The sequence below is a fragment of the Chiloscyllium plagiosum genome, unplaced genomic scaffold (assembly GCF_037043375.1).
Source record: "Chiloscyllium plagiosum isolate Xiang-an unplaced genomic scaffold, Cpla_swu_hap1 HiC_scaffold_1, whole genome shotgun sequence".
NCBI lineage: Eukaryota > Metazoa > Chordata > Chondrichthyes > Orectolobiformes > Hemiscylliidae > Chiloscyllium > Chiloscyllium plagiosum.
The window spans coordinates 154,917,078-154,939,028 of NW_028270139.1; the positions used below are offsets into that span (position 1 = coordinate 154,917,078).

The 21,951-nt window shown below is 43.3% G+C and overlaps 1 protein-coding gene across 2 annotated transcripts in view; it reads left to right on the forward strand.

Annotated features, from left to right (window-relative positions):
• Positions 1-21,951, forward strand: part of LOC122553785 (dedicator of cytokinesis protein 2-like) — a 1,246,386-nt gene that overhangs the window by 229,644 nt on the left and 994,791 nt on the right. For both annotated transcript variants that reach the window (XM_087991733.1, XM_043698147.2), the window contains exons 14-15: positions 13,009-13,133; positions 21,487-21,585. In XM_087991733.1, coding sequence (XP_087847859.1) covers positions 13,009-13,133; positions 21,487-21,585 — 224 coding nt within the window. The remainder of the gene's footprint in view (positions 1-13,008; positions 13,134-21,486; positions 21,586-21,951) is intronic.

A 21,951-nucleotide genomic window follows, 5' to 3' on the forward strand; every position in this document is an offset into this window, starting at 1 on the left:
GAGGATAACAAGTTAGAAGAGCGACTGTGATCTAGAGTGGCTGAGCAGATTCGAAGAGATCCTGCTCCTAAAACTGACTGGCAGAGAAAGACCAGATGGTTCAGTAAGCTTGTTGTCCATTTCATGACAACCAAGTCATGGTGAATAAATCAATTAAAATCGATGTCAAAACAATCTTTTTTATACAGAATCTTTATGTAACACAGCACAACTGGGGAGGCCACTTCTAGAATACTGTATTCAATTCTGGTCTCCCTGCTATAGGAAGGATGTAGTGAAACTTGAAAGAGTTCAGAAAAGGTTTAGAAGAATGTTGCTGGGGTTGGAGGGTTTGAGCTAAAGGGAGAGGTTAAATTGGTCAGAACTTTGAGAAAAGGAGTTGAGGTGTAATGTTGCAGCTGTACAGGACATTGGTGAAGCCAAGTTTAGATTACTACGTACAATTCTGGTCACCCTTATATCAAAACAGATTGGTAAACTTGAGAGGGTGCAGAAAAGACTGACAAGGATGTTGCCAGAGTTGGAGGGTTTGAGCTACAGGGAGAGACTGAATAGGCTGGGGCTTTTTTCCATGCAGTGTTGGAGGCTGAGGGGTGACCTTATAGGGGTTTATAGAATTATGAGGGGCATGGATAGGGTAAATAGCCAAAGTGGAGACAGTGAGGTCTGCAGATGCTGGAGATCAGAGTTGAGAGTGTGTTGCTGGAAAAGCACAGCAGGTCAGAATTCCTGATGAAGGGCTCCAGCATCCGGAATTCCTGGTGAAGGGCTCCAGCCCGAAACATCGATTTTCCTGCTCCTTGGATGCTGCCTGACCTGCTATGCTTTTCCAGCACCGCACTCTCAACTCTAAATAGCCAAAGTCTTTTTCCCAGGGTAAAGAAGTCCAAAACCAGAGGGGAGAGGTTTTGGGTGAGAGGCGAATTATTTAAAAGGGACTTAAGGGGCAACTTTTTCACACAGAGGGTAGTGTGTGGAATGAGCTGCCAGAGGATGTGGTGGAGGTTGGTACAATTACAACATTTAAAAGGCACCTGGATGGATATATAAATAGGAAGGGTTTAGAGGGATATGGGCCAAATACTGGCAAATGGGACTAGACTAATTGAGTATTTCTGGTCGGCATGGACGAGTTGGTCCGAAGGGCTGCTTCTGTGCTGTACATCTCTATGATTCAATTGTTCATGAACTTGCAGTTTGTCCTACTCACTCTGTTGCAGAGGTAATAGTAATGTTCTGGAATCTGCATTTAAATCTCACTGTAATAAATGGTGAAATTTGAAACCAGTAAAATGAACAAGACTCAGACTAGACTCGAAACATTAACTCTGTTTTTCTCTCCACAAATGCTACCAGACCTGATGAGTTTCTCCAGCTTTCTCTGTGCTTGTTTCAGATTTGCAGCAACTACAGTATTATGCTTTCATTGTAGCTATTGATGATTGCTGTAAAATATGCCGTAAAATGCTGTTCTTACCTGATTTGGCCTAGGTGGGATTTCAGACCCAGGCAACTTGTTTCCATGTTCCTCTGAGGAGCACATTTCAGCTCTTCATTCACTGCTGTTTAAAATTGCCCTTGCTTTGGTCACTTGCCAACTATTTGAAATCAGTGACCTCATCTCAGCAATCCTGTGACTGCTGGAAACACTTCCTCTTTGTTTACTCCATAAATATGTTTCAACATTTTCACGACTGTGGGTGCTGGAAATCAGAAACAAAAACAGAAATTGCTGGAAAATCTCAGCAGGTCTGGCAGTATCTGTCGAGAGAAATCAGAGTTAAGTTTTTGGGTCCAGTGACCTTTCTTCAGAACCCTTATTTGGAAAAGTACAGTTTGATTAGATTACTTACAGTGTGGAAACAGGCCCTTCGGCCCAACAAGTTCACACCGCCGAAGCGCAACCCACCCAGACCAATTCCCTTACATTTACCCCTTCACCTAACACTACGGGCAATTTAGCATGGCCAATTCACCTAACCTGCTCATCTTTGGATTGTGGGAGGAAACCGGAGCACCCGGAAGAAACCCACGCAGACACAGGGAGAATGTGCAAACTCCACATAGAGAGTCGCCTAATGCGGGATTTGAACCCAGGTCTCTGACGCTGTGAGGCAGCAGTGCTAACTGCTGTGCCACCGTGCCACCCATAATGCCTCACAAACCTTATTGAATTCTTTGAGGATGTGATAAAAAACATTGATGAAGGTAGAGCAGTGGATGTGGTTGTTTAGCAAAGTGTTGGATAAAGTTTGCCATTGCAGGCCCTTTCAGAAATTAAGGAGGCATGGGATACGGGGCAATCTGGCTGTCTATTTATAGAATTGGCTGGCCCATAGAAGACAAAGGGTGGTGGTAGATGAAAGGTTTTCAGCCTGGAGCTCGTGACCAGTGGCGTTCCACAGGGATCGGTTCTGGGACCTCTGTTCCTTGTGAATTTTATAAAAACTTGGGTGAGGAAGTGGAATGGTGGATTAGTAAGTCTGCTGATGATGTGAAGGTTAGTGAAAATGTGGACAGTGTGGAGAGCTGTTGTAAGTTGTAACGGGACATTGACAGGATGCAGAGCTGGGCTGATAAGTGGCAGATGGAGTTCAACCTGGAAAAATGTGAAGTGATTCATTTTGGAAGGTAGAATTTGCACACAGATTACAGGGTTAAAGGTAGAATTCTTGGCAGTGTGGAGGAACAGAGGGATTTTGGGGTCAATGTCCACAGATCCCTCAAAGTTCCCACCCAAGTTGTTTGGATAAGAAGACATAGGGTGTGTTGGCTTTATTAGCAGGGGGATTGAATTTAAGAGACGTGAGGTTATGCTGAAGTTCTACAGAGTCCTGGTTAGAACATACTTGGAATATTGTGTTCAGTTCCAGTTGCCTCATTATAGGAAGGATGTGGAAGCTTTGGAGAGGGTGCAGAGGAAATTTATCAGGATGCTGCCTGGATTGGAGGGCATGTCTTATGACAAAAGGTTGAGGGAGCTAGGGCATTTCTCATTGGAGTGAAGAAAGATGAGAGGTGAATTGATAGAGGTGTACACGATGAGAGGGCAGGCATAGAATGGATAGCCAGGGACTTGCTCCCAGGGCAGAAATGGCTATCACGAGGCGGCATAATTGTAAGGTGATTAGAGGAAAAGTTTAGGGGAGATGTCAGAGGTAGGTTCTTTACACAGAGAGTGGTGTGTGTGTATGTGTGTGTGTGTGGAATGCAATGTCAGTGGTGGTAATAGAGTTAGATACATTAGGGACATTTAAGCACTCTTGGATAGGCACACAGATTATACTAAAATACTACATTTGAGACTTAGAGTAGGATAACAGGTTGGTACAACATCGTGGGCCAAAGGGCCTATGTTGTGCTATACTGTTCCATGTTCTATATTAACTTCTATATTCAGTGTCTTGCTTAGTAAATGGATCAAGTGTTATGGGAAGAAGGCAGGAAAGTGGAGTTGAGAAACATACCACCCTGATCGAATTTTCGACCAAACTCGATCGGTTGAATGGCCTAATTTTGCTCTTATATCTTACGATCTTCTATCTGTACGTTTGGTTTTGGGAAGCTGTTTTCTGTGGGGTTTTGCTTGGAAAGTGATCTGAGTTTCCTGATAAGATGGATATAAATATAGGCTAGTAAAGTGGTTTGGGACAATGGAATTGTTGACTGTGGAGGAGACAACAGCAGAGATAGAAATTAATATTTAAGAAGGTACAGGAGGACACTTGTCCTTTTGTTAGACTAGAATACAAGAGCTGGGAAGTTATGTTAGAAGTAAATAAAACAGTAGCTAGATCTCAGTTATTGTACAGTTCTGATCATTACAGGAGTGAGTGATCTTTGTTTTGATACAGCTCAGAGGGGGTTTAAAATGGGCGCTGTCAGGAATGGAGACTTTTAACAATGAGGAAGCTTGCTTCGGCCTGGGCTATTTTCAAACTGACATGGAGTTAGGCTATGGACCAGCCATTGTCTCATTGAATGGCGGAAAGATTTTGAGGTTATTCCCCTTCTGAACCTCCAGCAAAATCTGGCAGCAGTAAGGGAGATCATCAAGCAGGCGAGGTCAAGCAGTTACATGAGGACCTCCACAAGCAAGTAGCGTCAGTGAGGAAGGGGCTGCAGCAGTTCAAAGTATCTACCCTTGGGGGAAAAAAGGGCATCTTTTGGGAAATGATGGCTGATGGGAAGAAAGAGCAGACAGGATGCATTAACCCTGAGTAAACCATAGGCTTTATGTCATGTAAACACTTCCTTGTTTGACCCTAATTTCTCTTCAGGCTCATCATGACCTGTTGCCAGTTGAGTAAAGAATCCTTGTTTTAATGAACTTTGGGTCCTTTATGTCTTCATATCTAATGTTACATTTCTGATGTAGTCGGTAGGATTCCACAGCACAAGAATCAAGTCATAGCTGATGAGGTTGAAAGTTGCCTGGTTGCCATGGAAAAGGTGAAACTGGCCATGAGAGACGCTGAAGCTAAATTGGACTCATTAGAGACTTGGGTGTTGGTGGAGTTCACCAGACCTTCAGGCTAAATCCAGGCAGAGGCTTTCATGTACATTCCCTTTGTGCTCTGTTGGGAGGATGAGGTAATCCTGAGTGGATATTCTACTCACTGATAAGTCGGAAGCTGGACAAGTTTTTTGAAAGACCGGGATCACTCAATGATTTAGCAATTGAAGAGTGGCTTGATAGTGCGTAATGGGTATTGGCATCTGGGCACGACAACATGAGTGAGTTGATGATGTTTGTGATGGGGCAAATGATTGGTCAACCACCTGTTGGGAAATACAGGGAAGAGGTACAGAGGTTCAAGGAAGATCTTTGAGATATTGACAAGATGTTTGGGGACAGGAGAAGCCTGACTCTTCTATAACAAATGTTTATGAGTTCAGGTAAGGTGGAGATTGTTTAATCATATCACCCTCCTGCATCCCAATTGCGATTTCCCCAGGGACAGAGTATTCTTCCGATGCAGCTCAAAGGAGAGTTATATGGATGCTACCAGGAATGGTAACTTTTAGCAATGAGGAAGCTTGCTTCAGCCTGGGCTCTTTGCAAAGAGGAATGGAGTTAGGCCATGCATCAGCCATTGTTTCTGGGAATGCGACACTTTGATTATGAGGATTGCTTGGAAAAGCTGAGTCTGTTTTCCGTGGAAAGGAGAAAGCTCAGAGGAGATTTGATATGAGGGGTCGGCCAGGGAGAAAATATGCTCAATCGTTAAGGGTTCGAAGGCACGGTTTTAAAATGCTTTGCAGATGCAGCAAATGTGAAGTGAGTGAGTTGTCAGGGCCAGTGTAGAGGCATGAAGGTCAACCGTAAAGGGCATTGGGTGGTTATTTAAATAAAAACTATGTGCGGGGTGATGGGAAAAAGGCTGGAGATTGGCACTGAACTGCGTCAGTGCAGACACAATGGGCTGAGTGGCCTCCTCCCACATTGCAACATTCTTTGACAGTGAACAGCAGTGCGCCGAGCCCCGCTCTCTTGCGGAGCACCACTCCCCCAGTCAGAGGAACTGCTCTGAGATCTGACAATGCCTCACGCTCTCTTTCGCTGCTTGTCCCCTGACTCCTCCAGTTGCTGTGACTGCAGTCATGAGGTTAATTGTGGAGGTTCAACAGAATGGAAAAGGATAGAGGTGAAAAAGAAGTATGTTATCTGGCTTGAAGTGAAGTAGGGTACAGCGTGAGAATACATCACAAGTAACCTCTGAATTGAGTATCTGATCTGCTTCAAGCAAGACACTGGGACAAAACCCAATGTGAGGTGCCCTTAAAGCAATATTGACAAAACCCAATAAACAATATCTATAGCCGTCCAATATTGTAAATTCAGATTGGTGAAATACGCAGGAAAATGGTCGGTTGAGCTGTGATGAGACGTGAATGTGGGGGCATATTACAACATCATCATCAGAAAGTTATGGGACATTAACAATCCGAGAACGATAAAGGACCAAGGGCTAATATCTGAAGTGGAAAGCAGAGTAATTGCCTTGACAGACCGTCTACCGGTCACATTATTGATTGCCTCTCACTTTTAAAAAATGGGTTTGAAATTTTCCTTTAATTCTGAAATTTCCTCAACTGTGAAATTAAATCTGCCTAAAGATAAATAAAAACGAGTTTTGATAAAAAGAAATCTCAATATTAAATCCAGCTTCCTCCTCACTTAAGCTGGTTAGTAACAGTCTCATCTCCAGCTTAAAAAGTTCAAGCTCCTGGTTAGAGACTTGATTGCATAAATCAGGCTGCCTGACTTACGCTGAGTGAGTTACTCAGCTTCAGGTAGAGTCAGAAAAGCAAGGCCAGTCTTCCTTTGTCTATATTTATCCAATGTCATAAAGTCGAAACCCATGAAGTTTTCATTGTGTTTGATCAGTCAAGCAGTCTTCCTTTGGTCTCCAGAAAAATAAAGAATGGTCAATCATCTCACTGCTGTTGATAGAACAGTGCTGTCCTCAAAATGGCTGCCATAAGCTTAAAATAAGAAAGAAAATGCATTTCTGTAGCTCCTTTCACAACTGGGACAACCCACAACACTTTACTGCTGCAATGTCGGAAACGCTAGAGCCAATTTTACACTCAGCAAAGTCTACCCAACAACAACATCATATGCTGTTACATTCTGAAGAAGTCATTATCAGACTCAAATTGTTAACTGCATTTCACATGTTGTTTCACATCTTTCTGGCATATTAGACTTGAAGCACTTGAACATGGTCCTCATAGAATCCCTACAATGTTCATAGAGACAATTTGGCCCATTGAGTCTTTACCGATCCTCTGAACAGCATCCCACTCATACCCATTCTCTCTCCAGCCCCCATGCCTCATAACTCTGCATTTCCCAAAGCCAATCTGCCGAACCCACACATTTTTGGATTGTGGGAGAAAACTGGAGCACTCAGAGGAAACTCACAGAGACACAGGGGGAACGTACAAACTTCACACAGACAGGCAGGCAAGACAGGAATTAAATGCAGGTCCCTGACACTGTCAGACAGCAGTGCTAACCACTGTGCCACCATGCCTCACTGGATCAGAGAGAGGGACACTACCCCTGTGCTACAAGAACCTCTCAATTTGGTTTGTGGTTATTTTAGACATTTTCCAATCAATCTGTTCACAACCCCAGGACTGGTGAGACTTGAATCTAGGCTTCCTGGTTCCGAGGCAGGGACAATGCCCCATGCTCTGAGAGACCCTCACCTTGGTTAATGTACTCTGGTTTCTCAAAAGGTAACACTGAGCCATTGTTAACGCCTTGAAAATTAAGCTATTGGATATTATGACAATTAAGGTGATTTGGTTTGATAAGTTGCTATATAATGAGGACACAGTTTATCCTATTATTAAAAATGGATTTAAGTGTGTGAAATTTTATTGATTTTGTTAAGTTTGTAATTAGGTTAGCTTTGTACCTAATAAAGTAGCCTGGCTAAGGAGGTAATGGGAGTATCTGTATAGCTGAGTTGTCAGAAAGCTGCCTTTTGGCATTTGACCTCTGCTAGGTCAGCCTAGATGTTTGTGTTTTCTTTTGAAAAAAAAACAACACTGAGATGAAATAGAGAAAATTATCCATGCAAGTTATGGTCTTGACTTGGGTAGAACAGAGAGGGAATCAGAATATTACATAATATGAATATCATCCATTGTGCTTGAAATTTAATGGTATTACCATCGCTGTATTCCCCACTATCAATATCCTCAGGTTGTCATAAACCAGAAACTGAATTGGACTAGACCTATAAGTGTAGGTCAGAGTCTAAGAACACTGGAGAGAGTAAGTCACCTCCCAACTCCCCAGATGCTGTCCACCATCTACAAGGCACACTCCTCACTTGCCTGGATGGTGCTACCCCAACAACACTCAAGAATACCAGACAAAGCAACCCGCTTGATCGGTGCCACATCCACTCCCTCCACCACCGATGCTCAGTAGCAGCAGTGTGTTCCATCCACAAGATGGACTGCAGAAATTTATCAAGTCTCCTTAGGTAACCTTTTCCAAACTCATGACTTCTACTGCCTTGAAAGATAAGGGCCACAGATACAACACCCATATCTAAGCCACTTACCATCCTGACTTGGAAATATATCGGTGTTCCTTCAGTGTCACCGGGTCAAAATCCTGGAAGTTCCTCCCTAAGTGCATTGTGGGTCTATCTGCAGCATGTGGACTGCAGTGGTTCAATAAAGCAGCTCACCACCACCTTCTCAAGGGCAACTAGGGACAGGCAATAAATGCTGGCCCAGTCAGCGATGACCACATCTCATGATGACTAAAAACAAATGGTATCCGAGAAACAATCCTATGTAACCTCCTTTTATCTCAGTTAAAGTCTAGTGCCTCTGACAATTGACTAAATAAAGGGGCTCTTGATTTCTTACAAATGTTTGTAGTTACAAATAAGATCCCATATTAATATTAATTTTAAGGATCTGATATGTAATTGTTTGCTTATAATTATGAATAGCTATTTTATATTCTCTATATTGAAAGTTAGCCAGGGAAGACTTAAAGAGAAAGCTAAGAAAAGCCAGGAGGGGACATGAGAAGTCGTTGGCAGATAGGATCAAGGAAAGCCCTATGGCTTTCTATAGCTATATCAGGAATAAAAGAATGACAATAGTAATATTAGGGCCAATCAAGCATAGTAGTGGGAAGTTGTGTGTTGAGTCAGAGGAGATAGGGAAACACTAAATGAATACTTTTCATCAATGTTCGCATTAGAAAAAGACAATGTGGTCAAGGAGAATACTGAGATACAGGTTACTAGAATAGATGGGATTGAGGTGCATAAGGAAGAGATGTTGGCAATTCTGGAAAGTGTAAGAATAGATAAGTCCCCTGGGCCGGATGGGATTTATCCGAGGATTCTTTGGGAAGCCAGGGAGGAGATTGCCGAGCCTTTGGCTTTGATCTTTATGTCATCATTGTCTACAGGAATAGTGCCAAAAGACTGGAGGATAACAAATGTTGTCCCCTTGTTCAAGAAGGGGAATAAAGTCAGCCCTGGAAATTATGGATCTGTGAGCCTTACTTCGGTTGTGGGTAAAGTGTTGGAAGATTTAGGATTTATAATAATCTCGAGATGAATAAGTTGATTAGGGATAATCAACACAGTTTTGTGAAGGGTAGGTCATGCCTCACAAACCTTATTGAGTTATTTGAGAATGTGACCAAGCAGGTGGATGAGGTTAAAGTGGTTGATGCTGTGTATTTGGATTTCAATAAGGCACTTGATAAGGTTCCCCATGATAGGTTATTGCAGAAAATATGGAAACATGAGATTGAGAGTCATTTAGCGGTTTGGATCAGAAATTGGCTAACTGAAGGAAGACAGAGGGTGGTGGTTGAGGGGGTTCAGTTACTAGTAGTGTACCTCAAGGATCTGTTTTGGGTCCACTGTTGTTTGTCATTTATATAAATTACCTGGATGAGGGCACAGAAGGATGGGTGAGTAAATTTGCAATTTCCTCAGATGGTGATGGCTAGCACAATGGGAAATAGCTTTAAATTAAGGGGTGATAGATATAGGACAGATGTCAGAGGTAGTTTCTTTACTCAAAGAGTAGTAGAGGTGTGGAACAGCCTGTCTGCAACAGTATTAGACTTGTCAACTTTAAGGGCATTCAAATGATCATTGAATCGGCATATGGATGAGAATGGAATAGTGTAAGTTAGATGGGCTTCAGATTGGTTCAACAATCAGGTTGTTGCAACATCAAGGGCTGAAGGGCCTGTACTGTGCTGTAATGTTCTATGTTCTATATTGTATTCTGACTTGTACACAAATCAACTTACAAATGGACTCAGGAATGAAACCCATTTGTAACCCCAGTAGTGCATGTATTGCTCCTCATTGTCAAGGAAGTCTGTGGTACAGGGGATATCGTGCCTGAGGCAGAAACTCTAGGTTTGAGTCCCATTTGAGAACCCTTGATATCCAAGTAAGCTGTCTTCATAACACATTCAAACAGATTGCGTATCAATCCAGAGATCCTTCTAACAAACAGTATGGTGGGGCAGTAAAGGTGGGTTGGGTTCCTGGTCAGCAACATAATGGGAAGAAGTTGGAATCTCCATCATTGCTATTGTAGCTCCAAGGTCTTCAGGACCCTGCTGGAATATTGCGATGATGTCACAGAGTTGCTCATCACTGCACATAAATAGCACAGTGTGGGTGGTGTTAAGATGATGGAGAAGCGTGTGGGTTGGATGAACTCGCATTAGGGGATAACATTTCTGGAATAGTGTACCACAAATTTAACTGGTAACAGTAAAATTATAGCCTGGTATCTATCTGAATTCAGTGCATTGAAGTATTTAGTCTCAAGATGGAATACGCCACATTGTAAAGATGCACAAGCCTGAAGACAGTCTTTGACCTTTCCTTCTTTGCCACCAGTCTGTCTTGAATGCAAACTTATGGACTGGCATAAAACCAAACAACAAGAGTTGCCACAGTAACTCAAACCCTTGAATGATCTGCAACTCACCACTCATTGGCAAAGTTTAAAAATAAAGAGGAATCTTTGAGGTGGAATGAACTTTTAGTTTATGGCGTCATTCCTACTTCTGCTGCAGGTTTCAAATCCGATGGCAAGCAATCCCAGAGGAATGGAGAGCAAGGTTGGATCTATGCGTGGAGATGCTAGCCTTGGTGCTGGTTCTCTGTCTACATCCTTCCCATCAGCCCTGCTGTGGAGTTGGGCAATGGCACAAAACCAAATATTTAGCAGTCACGGAGGGCCAATTAAAGGACTCCAACTGGATGTTCTCAGTTCGCCTCCAGGTTAGCAGAGGGCTTAGAAGTCAACATGTTACTGCTGATAAAAGTTAAACTGTCATGGAAAACCAATCATTTGGGCCCTCTGCGGCACCATGGTAGTGTCCCTATTCCTGTAACAGGAGGCCTGGGTTCAAGTCCCACCTGCTCCAGAGGTGTGTAGGGGTAACAGCTTGATTAGAAAAATAAGTTAGATCAAAAAAATGTAAAACCAATCCTACGGCTCTTAGATAATTATATTCTCCAAAAGAGCCTAACTGTCCAGAAAACTGTAATTAAAGTGGTGGATGCTGTCAATGTGGTTGGATGTAACATGATTTGCTGAAGATAGATTGGAAATATAACAGCCTGTAACTGATTGATTCTTCTAGATTCTATTATCTCTTCATAACTTGGGTTAACAGCTGTAACCAAGTTGGTGCCCGTCTTACCAATTGATCTCAAATTTGTGAGTTTAAGCCTCGCATCTGAAACTTTGTACAGATATTGTATGCCTCTCCTCCCAATGCCACATTGAGGGAGTGCCACACTGTCAAAGGCGTCACCTTTCAGAGAAGCCTTTAAAGCAGGATCCGATCTGCACTCTTTGCTGATCATGAAATGTCCCCCATGGCATTTTTTTTTCAAAGGAAATGAGGTGAGTTCTCTTAGATTTCCTGATCGTTAGAACGAGGTGCAGGAGCAGGAAATTCAGCCCCTTTTTGAGCCTGCTCTGCCATTCAATAAGATCATGGCTGATCTCATCTCGTTCGCAACTCCATCTTCCTGCCCGCTCCCATTACTCACTCAATTCTATGTTGATTCCTGAACTAGCATCACGAAAGCAGATTATCTAGTTATCCCTAAACTGTCATTTCTGCGATGTTTGAGGGTGCAGATTGCCTTTTTCAATTCACTCGTGGGACGTGTGCATTGCTGGCTGGGCCAGCATTTATTTCCCATCCCAGGTTGCCCTTGAAAAGGTGGTGATGAGCTGCCTTCTCAAATTGTGACAGTAACTGTACTGTATTTCCTATGTTAGTGACTATGCTTTAGTACTTCTGCAATATCCTAATGAAAGGCACTACTTTTCGTTATTTATATAAACGTGAGCATAAGAGGTATAGGTAGTACGTTTGCAGATGAAACCAAAATTGGAGGTGTAGTGGACAGTGAAGAGGGTTACCTCAGGTTACAACAGGATCTTGATCAGATGGGCCAATGGGATGAGGAGTGGAAGATGGAGTTTAATTTGGATAAATGCGAGGTGCTGCATTTTGGGAAAGCAAATCTTAGCAGGACTTATACACTTAAGGGTAAGATCCATGGGATTGTTTCTGAACAAAGAGGTTCATAGCTCCTTGAAAGTATAGTCGCAGGTAGATAGGATAGTGAAGAAGGCATTTGGTATGCTTTCATTTATTGGTCAGAGTATTGAGTACAGGAGTTGGGAGGTCATGTTGCGGCTGTACAGGATATTGGTTAGGCCACTGTTGGAATATTGCGTGCAATTCTGGTCTCCTTCCTATCGGAAAGATGTTGTGAAACTTGAAAGGGTTCAGAAAAGATTTATAAGCATGTTGCCAGGCTTGGAGAATTTGAGCTATAGGGAGAGGTTGAATAGGCTGGGGTTATTTTCCCTGGAGCATCAGAGGCTGAGGGGTGACCTTACAGAGGTTTATAAAATCATGAGGGGCATGGATAGGATAAATAACAAAGTCTCTTCCTGAGATGGGGGAGTCCAGAGCTAGAGGGCATAGGTTTAGGGTGAGAAGGGAAAGATATAAAAGAGACCTAAGGGGCAACTTTTTCATGAAGTGGGTGGTACGGGTATAGAATGAGCTGCCAGAGGATGTGGTGAAGGCTGGTACAATTACAACATTTAAAAAGCGTCTGGATGGGAATATGAATAGGAAGAGTTTGGAGGGATATGGGGCTGGGAGCTGGCAGGTGGGACTAGATTGGGTTGGTTGGCATGGACGAGTTGGACCAAAGAGTCTATTTCCATGCTATACATCTCGATGACTCTCTGACACTGTATAAATGCAAGACCTTCTCTGTCTCTCGTACAATTTTTAGCATCCACTACAATAGACAGACTGGAGTATGGAGGTAATGTGTCTTTTGAACAGTGGCCTCTCTGACTGTGCAGTGCTCACTTAGATTGACAGAAGTATCAGAAGATTTCAGTGGGGAAACTTAATTTTTCTTTTCCAAAACCTAGGCGATGTCCGGAACGATATTTACGTCACTCTGGTCCAAGGAGAATTTGATAAACAGAACAAAACCACCCAGAAGAACGTTGAGGTTACGATGTGTGTCTGCGATGAAAAAGGAGATGTTATTCCGGTAAGATAACCTCAGAGCGCTGGAACCTATAACTCTCCATTGCAGGTTACCCAGTGAGTAGTGAGCCTTTAGAATTCTCTGCTACCGAAAGTAGTGGTGGCTGAAACATTGAATATTTTCTCGAAGAAGTTAGGTACGGTTCTTAAGGCTAAAGGAATCAAAGGGTATGGGGAGAAAGCAGGAACAGGACAGTATGTTGCAAGATCAGCCATGATCAGATTTAATGGTGGAGCAGGCTCGAAGGACCGAATGGCCTATTCCTGCTCCTATTTTCCATGTCAAGGGATGCTACTGTCGAGGCTTGCAATAGGCCAAGAGACTCGCTACTCGATGACTAGTCACAAATGATTGGTGCACAGTAGATTGGTGGGAATGACCAGTATCTATCACACGTCCGTCCTCACGCCTGGTCTCAAAAAAGGTAAATTATGATCATAGACTTTTATTGGGCAAGCCGACTATGTGGAGGTAAGATTCAGATCGGACATACCACCTGAAGAGCCTATTCCTGGTCCTATCTGGTTGGAATCTTCCACTCTGTCCTCTCCAACCCTATGAATTGAGGGAATGAAGTCCGCAAAGAATCATAGAACATAGAACATAGAACATAGAACAATACAGCACAGAACAGGCCCTTCGGCCCACGATGTTGTGCCGAACTTCTAACCTAGATTAAGTACCCATCCATGTACCTATCCAAATGCCGCTTAAAGGTCGCCAATGATTCCGACTCTACCACTCCCACGGGCAGCGCATTCCATGCCCCCACCACTCTCTGGGTAAAGAACCCACCCCTGACATCTCCCCTATACCTTCCACCCTTCACCTTAAATTTATGTCCCCTTGTACCGGTACCGGTATCAGTTGTACCGGTAGAGAGCAATGAACAATGCAATTGCTGTAAATCCAAAAGATATGGATTACTACAGTCTGTCGAGATAAAGGCTCCATTGAGAACTGCAAGCTTCCTACCTGGAATACTAGGACTAGCTGGGGCTCTGGGTAATGGTTGACAAGAAATGAAAGTGACTGCATCAACACTTGACAACAGTAAAAGCAGCTCATCAAGCATTGAGACGTATTAAAATTTCATTGCTGAGTTTGATTTGATTTGATTTGATTTATTAATGTCACGTCTACCGAGATACAGTGTAAAGTATTGTTTTGCGTGCTATCCAGACAAATCATACCTTATATAGTTACATCAGGGTAATAGAACACAATGCAGAATATAGTGTTACAGCTACAGACAAGGTGCAGAGAAAGATCAACTCAAATATAGAGTAATAGAGTCATACAGATGTACAGCATGGAAACAGACCCTTCGGTCCAACCTGTCCATGCCGACCAGATATCCCAACCCAATCTAGTCCCACCTGCCAGCACCCGGCCCATATCCCTCCAAACCCTTCCTGTTCATGGACCCATCCAAATACCTCTTAAATGTTGCAATATGAGAGATCTGTTCATAAGTCTGATAACAGCGGGGAAGAAGCTGTTCTTGAATCTTTTGGTACCTGTTTTCAAACTTTTATATCTTTTGCTTGACAAAAGTGGATGCAAGAGAATATAACCAGGAGGAATCTTTGGTTATGTTGGCTGCTTTCCCAAGTCAACGAGAAGTGTAGATGAAGTGGATGGATGGAAGGTTGATTTTTGTGATGGACTGGGCTGTGTTCACAACTCCCTGTAATTTCTTATGTCCCTGAGCAGAGCAAGCTGTGATGCATCCAGATAGGATGCTTCGTATGGTGCATCTATAAAAATTGGTGAGAGTCATTGTGGACATGTTGAATTTCCTCAGCCTTTTGAGGAAGTAGAGGCGCTGGTGTACTTGCAACAGTAAGGTAGTCCTGCTACTGTGTAAATCAGTGACACTTTGAATGTTTTATATAGTTCTGGTCACCACAATAAAGATAGGTTTACAGCTACTGAACAAATATAAGAACAAAGAACAAAGAAAATTTACAGCCCAGGAACAGGCCCTTCAGCCCTCCAAGCCTGAGCCAGTCCAAATTAACTGTCTAAACCTGTCACCCAATTCCTAAATATCTGTATCCGTCTGCTCCCCACCTACTCATGCATCTGTCCAGACGCATCTTAAATGAATCTACTGTGCCTGCCTCTACCACCTCTGCTGGCACCACGTTCCAAATGACCGCCTCCCTCTGTGTGAAGTACTTGCCGCGTGTATCCCCCTTAAACTTTCCACCTCTCACCTTGAAAGCATGACCTCTTGTTATTGAATCCCTCACTCTGGGAAAAAGCTTGTCTCTATCCACCCTGTCTATACCCTTCATGATTTTGTTAACCTCAATCAGGTCCCCCCTCAGTCCCCTTTTTTCTAATGAAAATAAATCTAACCTACTCAACCTCTCTTCATAGCTAGCACCTTCCATACCAGGCAACATCCTCGTAAACCTCCCCTGCACTCTCTCCAAAGCATCCACATCCTTTTAGTAATGTGATGACCAGAACTGTACACAGTATTCTAAATGTGGCCGAACCAATGTCTTATACAATTTTAACATGACTTGCCAGCTCTTATACTCAATACCCCGTCCAATGAAGGCAAGCATACTATGTGCCTTCTTGACCACTCTATCCACCTTCAGGGTAAAATGGACCTGGACTCCCAGATCTCTCTGCCCATCAACTTTTCCCAAGGCTCTTCCGTTCATTGTATAATTTGCTCTCGAATTAGTCTTGCCTAAATGCATCACCTCGCATTTGTCTGAATTGAACTCCATCTGCCACTTTTCTGCCCAACTCTCCAGTCTATCTATATCCTCCTGTATTCTCTGACAGTCCCTTATGCTTTCTGCTACTCCACCAATCTTCATGTGATCTGAAAACTTGCTGATCATACCAACAGTGCCCTCTTCCAGATCATTTATGTATATTACAAACAACTGTGGCCCCAACACTGGCCCCTGTGGAACACCACTGGTCACCTATCATCATTTCGAGAAACTCCCTTCAACTACTACTCTCTGTCTCCTGTTGCTCAACCAGTTCTTTATCCACCCTGAACACCCTGCACACCATGTGACTTCACTTTCTCCATTAGTCTACCATGGGGAACCTTATCAAACGCCTTACTAAAGTCCATGTATATGACATCTATAGCCCTGTCTTCATCTGTCAACTTGGTCACTTCCTCAAAGAACTCTATTAAGTTGGTAAGGCACTATCTACCCCGCACAAATCCATGTTGCCTATCACTGATAAGCCCATTCTTTTCTAAATATGAATAGGTCCTATCCCTCAGTACCTTTTCCAGCAACTTTCCCACCACTGACATCAGGCTCACTGGTCTGTAGTTACCTGGAATATCCCTACTACCCTTCTTGTACAGGGGGACAACATGAGCAACCCTCCAATCCTCCGGCACCTCACCTGTATTTAAGAATGCCACAAAGATATCTCCAGCTATTTCCTCTCTCGCCTCCCTCAGCAACCTGGGATAGATTCCATCCGGTCCTGGGGATTTGTCCACCGTAATAACCTCTAGTCTACCCAACACATCTTCCCTACTTATGCCAACGTGATCCAGACTAATCAAACTTTTATCTCTAATCTCAACATTCATCATGTTCCTCTCGTCAGTGAACACTGACGCAAAGTAATCATTCAGAATCTCACCCATTCTTTCAGATTTGACACACAACCTTCCTTCATTATCCTTTAGTGGACCAATCCTTTCTCTAGTTACCCATTTGCTTCTTATATAAGAATAAAATGCTTTGGGATTCTCCTTAATTCTGCTCACTAAAGCTATTTCATGACCCCTTTTAGCCCACTTGATTCCTCATTTAAGACTTGTCCTACTCTTCCGATATTCTTCCAGGGCCCATTCTGTTCTCAGCTGCCTAGACCATGTGACTTCACTTTCTCCATTAGTCTACCATGGGGAACCTTATCAAACGCCTTACTAAAGTCCATGTATATGACATCTATAGCCCTGTCTTCATCTGTCAACTTGGTCACTTCCTCGAAGAACTCTATTAAGTTGGTAAGGCACTATCTACCCTGCACAAATCATCCCTGGCCAGCAATGCAACTCCACCCTCTCTTTTACTTCCCTCCCTGTCCTGTCTGAAGCGTCTATATCCAGGAATATTTAATGGCCAATCATCATGCCCTTCCTTCAACCAAGTCTCTGTGATTGCAATAACGTCATGCTCCCAGGCACCAATCCAAGACCTAAGTTCATCTGCCTTACACACTATACTCCTTGCATTAAAGCAGATGCATTTCAGGCCACCAGTTTTTTTGCACTCATCTGCTCTCTGCCTACTCTTCCCTTTATTAATGCTATCTTCATAATTCTTACAGTCTCCAGTCTCCACCTCACTGTTTTCTCTTCTGGTTCCCAACCCTCTGCCATATTAGTTTAAAACCTCCCCAACAGCAGAATTATATTTGCAGATACATTCTATTTTCCTTAAAAAGCACACAATCTGCAGGCAGTTAACACAGGCAGTCAATATTTTATAAATTCCTACTTTTGAACTAGAACCAGTCTGACTCAAGATTGGGATACAGACAGACTCTAACATCACACCTTTAATGCATTGTCTGAGCTGATTCGTCACCTTTTGTTGTAAAACTTTAAGTTATTTCGAGAACGTGACTTAAAAGAAGTTCTGGGATTTACATATTAATGAACTGAAACCTGCAACCCATTCTAAAAGATGACTTAATAGCAATCTAGGTTTGTTCAATATATCATTTCAGTTGCATGACACTGTAATATTTTGCTATAAATTCTGCATCTTATGGTCCTGCTCTGCAGCTTCCTGACGAAAGAGCAGCGCTCCGAAAGCTAGTGCTTCCAAATAAACCTGTTGGACTATAACCTGGGGTTGTGTGATTTTTAACTTTGTCCACCCCAGCTCAACACCGGTTCCTCCACATCATAAATCGTGGAGGCATTCACTGACAAAGATAGATTGAAAGATTGTCAGGGGAGCAGCTGTAAGAAGCTATTTCACTTTGTCCGGTGCAATGCAACAAGAGGACATGGACACTGCATGAATGAGACGGAAATTCTGAAAGTAATCTATGAGGAATGTTTCAGTGAGAAAGCAGCCTTTGGAGCAGTTGTCCGAGGGCGATGGTTTCTGCAGTTATCATAAATTCATTTAGATGCAAATTGGATAGATTTCTATTTGAAAAGCACATGTTGGGTTTTAGTACGTGGGTAGTTTGAGGTATGGCGTTAGGTATGTGCAGCATGCTTATGAGGAACAGAAACCCTCAACTGTAGGAAACACAGCAGTCTCTTTACACACCGCATTGTCCCTCGATCAGCAATGAGATAGTAACCGGCTCATCTGCTTCAGTGATATTGATTGAGAAAAGTAGCACCATCTGTCAGGAGTTTCCGGGTTGGGCCACAATTCCCAGCATTCAGACCACATGCTGAGCCTGTGGTCTTTGTGCAGCCAGCCCACTATTAGAAATAGTCCATGCTGACCAGATATGTTAACCTAATCTAGTCCCATTTGCCAGCACTTGGCCCATATCCCTCTCAACTTTTCCTATCCATATACCCATCCAGCTGCCTTTTAAATGTTGTAATTGTACCAGCCTCCACCACTTCCTCTGGCAACTCATTCCATGCACGCATCATCCTCTGTGTGAAAAAGTTGCCCCTTAAATAGTAGACTCGCCACCTTTAAGGGCATTTTAATGATCATATAGACATATAGACGAAAATGGGTCGGTTAGGTGGGCTTCAGATCGGTTCCACAGGCCAACGTAACATTGAGGGCTGAAGGGCCTGTACTGTGCTGTAATGTTCTATGTTCTTAAGTCCCTTTTAAATCTTTCATCTCTTACCCTAAGTCTGTGCCCTCTAGTTTTGAACTCCCCTATCCCTGGGAAAAAGACCTTGACTATTCGCCCTATCCACGTCCCTTATTATTTTCTAAACTTCTGTCAGATCACCCCTCAGCCTCCGACACTCCAGGGAAAACAGCCACAGCCTGTTCAGTCTCTCCCTGTACCAAAAAACCCTCTAATCCTGGCAACATCCTTGTAAATCTTTTCTGAACCCTTTTAAGTTTAACAGCATCTTTCCTATAGCAGGGAGACTAGAATTGAACACAGATCAAGGGGATATAGTTATAAAACAAAGGGTCTCCCATTTAAGACCAAGATGAAGGGAATTTCTCCTCCCAGAGGATTATTAGTTTTTGACTTTTGTTCCTCAATTAAAAGTGGTTATGAAATATGCTCAAGGCTGAGTTACATAGACTTTTGGTTGACAAAGAGTCGAGGTTTATGCAGGACAGACAGGAGAATGGTTTCAAGACCATGATTAGACCTTATGGCATGGTACAGCAGGCTTGTCGGGCCGAATGGCCTATTCTTGCTCCTGCGTCATGTTCTTTTGACAATGTCAATACTCTTTTTCAAAGTTGTGCTTTGAGCTAAATGAGAGGACAAATGGGATCTTAGTTTAAAAACTCATCCTAAAGATGGAACGTCTAACAATGCAGCCTGTCCCCTCAGGCTGCGATGGGACTCTCAGTTCAGTGTTTCTTTCAATTGTTCAGGGAATGTGGTTATTGCTGGCTGGGCCAGAATTTATTACCCACCTCTGATTGGCCTGGAGAAAGTGGCGGTGGGTTACCTTTTTGAAACAAGGAAGTCTATTTCATGGAGGTACACCCACACTGCTGTTCGGATGGGAATTTCAGGATTTTGACCCAGAGACGCTGAAGGATTGGTGATATATTTCCAAATCAGGATGGTGTGCGGCTTGGGAAAGGGAGTTTGTAGGTATGGTGTTCCCATATATCTGCTGCCCTTGCCTTTCGAAGTAGTGGTGGTTGTGATTTAGAAGGAGACTTGGTGATTTTATATTGTATGGTACACACTGCTGCTACTGGGCATTGGTGATGCAGGGAGTGGATGCTTGTGGATGTGGTGCAGTCAAGCAGGCTGCTTTTGTTCTGTGTGCTGTCATGATTCACAAACGCTGTTGGAGCTGCACCCATCACACTCCTGTGTATTCCATCACACTCCTGACTTGTGCCTTGCAGATGGTGGAGAAGCTTTGGGAGACTGGAGGTGAATTACTCACCGCAGTATTCTTAGCCTCTGACCTGCTCTTGGAACCACTGTGTTTATATTGGCAAGTCCAGCTGAGTTTCTGGTCAATGGTAATCCGCAGGATGTTTTTCGTGGTGGATCACTAGTGGTAATACCACTGAATATCAAGGAGTGATCGTTTTCTGTCGTTGATTGCCTGACATTGGTGTGGAGTGAATGTGTCCTATGAATGTTAATTGTCACTTGTCCGCACAAACCTGGATTAAGTCTAGGGTCCAGTTTGACCTGGGTTGCTTCAGTATTTGAGGAGTTGTGAATGGTGCTGAATATGGCACAATCGTCAATGAACATCCCAGTTCTGACCTTGTGATAGAGACAACGTTGTTGCTGAAGCAGCTGAAGCTGATTGGAGCAAATTACTGCAGATGCTGGAATCTGTACTGAAAACAACAATGCTGGAGATCAGATTCAGTGAATCCCTATCTCACTGCCACAACACCGTGACCTCCTCAGTCCTCTAGCTCTTTGAACACACGTTGAAACAAACTCGCTGCGGAGATCACAGTGGGGCAGGCAGCATCCTTGGAGAGAGAGCAAGGTAACACTTCAAGTCTAGATGACTCTTCATCAGAGCTGATGATGGTTGGGCCGAGGACACTACGCTGAGGAGCTCCTGCAGAGATATCCTGGAGCTGAGATGACTGACCTCAGACAACCACCACCATCTTCCTATGTGCCAGGTATGACCCTGACCAATGGAGCCTTTTCCCTCAGTTTCCCAGTTCAACTTTCAATTTTGCAATCAAGTGTTTGAAGTAACAGATGAACCCATTACATTCTGCCTCAGTGTCACATCTGAACCCCACTATGGGCCAAAGCTCAGTGTGCTTTGTCATGAAGAAAGTTGTTTTTTTTATTTCCATGCTGTCAGTCTCCACCTCACAAGTGCCAAGAAAGAAAGAGGTATTGCCTGTTATAATGTCTGAGGGGATGTTATCTCTCCAAGCAGTTTGTCGTTATTAAAATACAACCTGTCGTCTCTCTATAAGTAATGTCATTATTGCAGCCTCACATGAATATCACACTGTGCTTTCTCAAAAAGTAATCAATTTTACCACCCACTCCAGACATATTATTAATGAAGTACTTCTAGCATGGACTGGCACTAGATGGAACTTTTATCTCAAAACGATATAGCGAGCAGTATTAATCATTTGTGAAAAGTGTGGCTTTGTTGAAATTGCTGCTCTAATTTTTGAAAAAATGTCTCTTGCTCTCCAATGCCCAGAATGCCATATGCCAAGGGGCCGGCGATAAACCTGTCACTTACTACCAATCAGTCGTTTACTACCAGCTCAAGCAACAGCGCTGGATGGAGACTGTCAAGGTCAGTGAATGCTTCATGTTAACTCCATCCTGATTGGAGATCTAAACCAGAGCAAGGAAGCTGGACACAGAGTACAATGTGGAAGGTTCAAAGAGCTGCTTAACATGTTTACATGGTAAAATGAGAGGGTAGGAGAATAGGAATGAACCCACAGCATAAACTCCACAGATGCCGCCTGAAGTGCTGGGTATTTCTAGTGTTTTGTGTTTTTATTTCAGAAGAGTGTGTGTGTGTGAGAGAGAGAGAGAGAGTGTGAGTGGTGGCATGTTTGTGTAAGGGGATGGGATGTTATGGGGCAACTCCCATCACCATCCCACCTACCCTTCCCCCAGCCCCAAACCCCCTCCCTTATTTATTTCTCAGCTC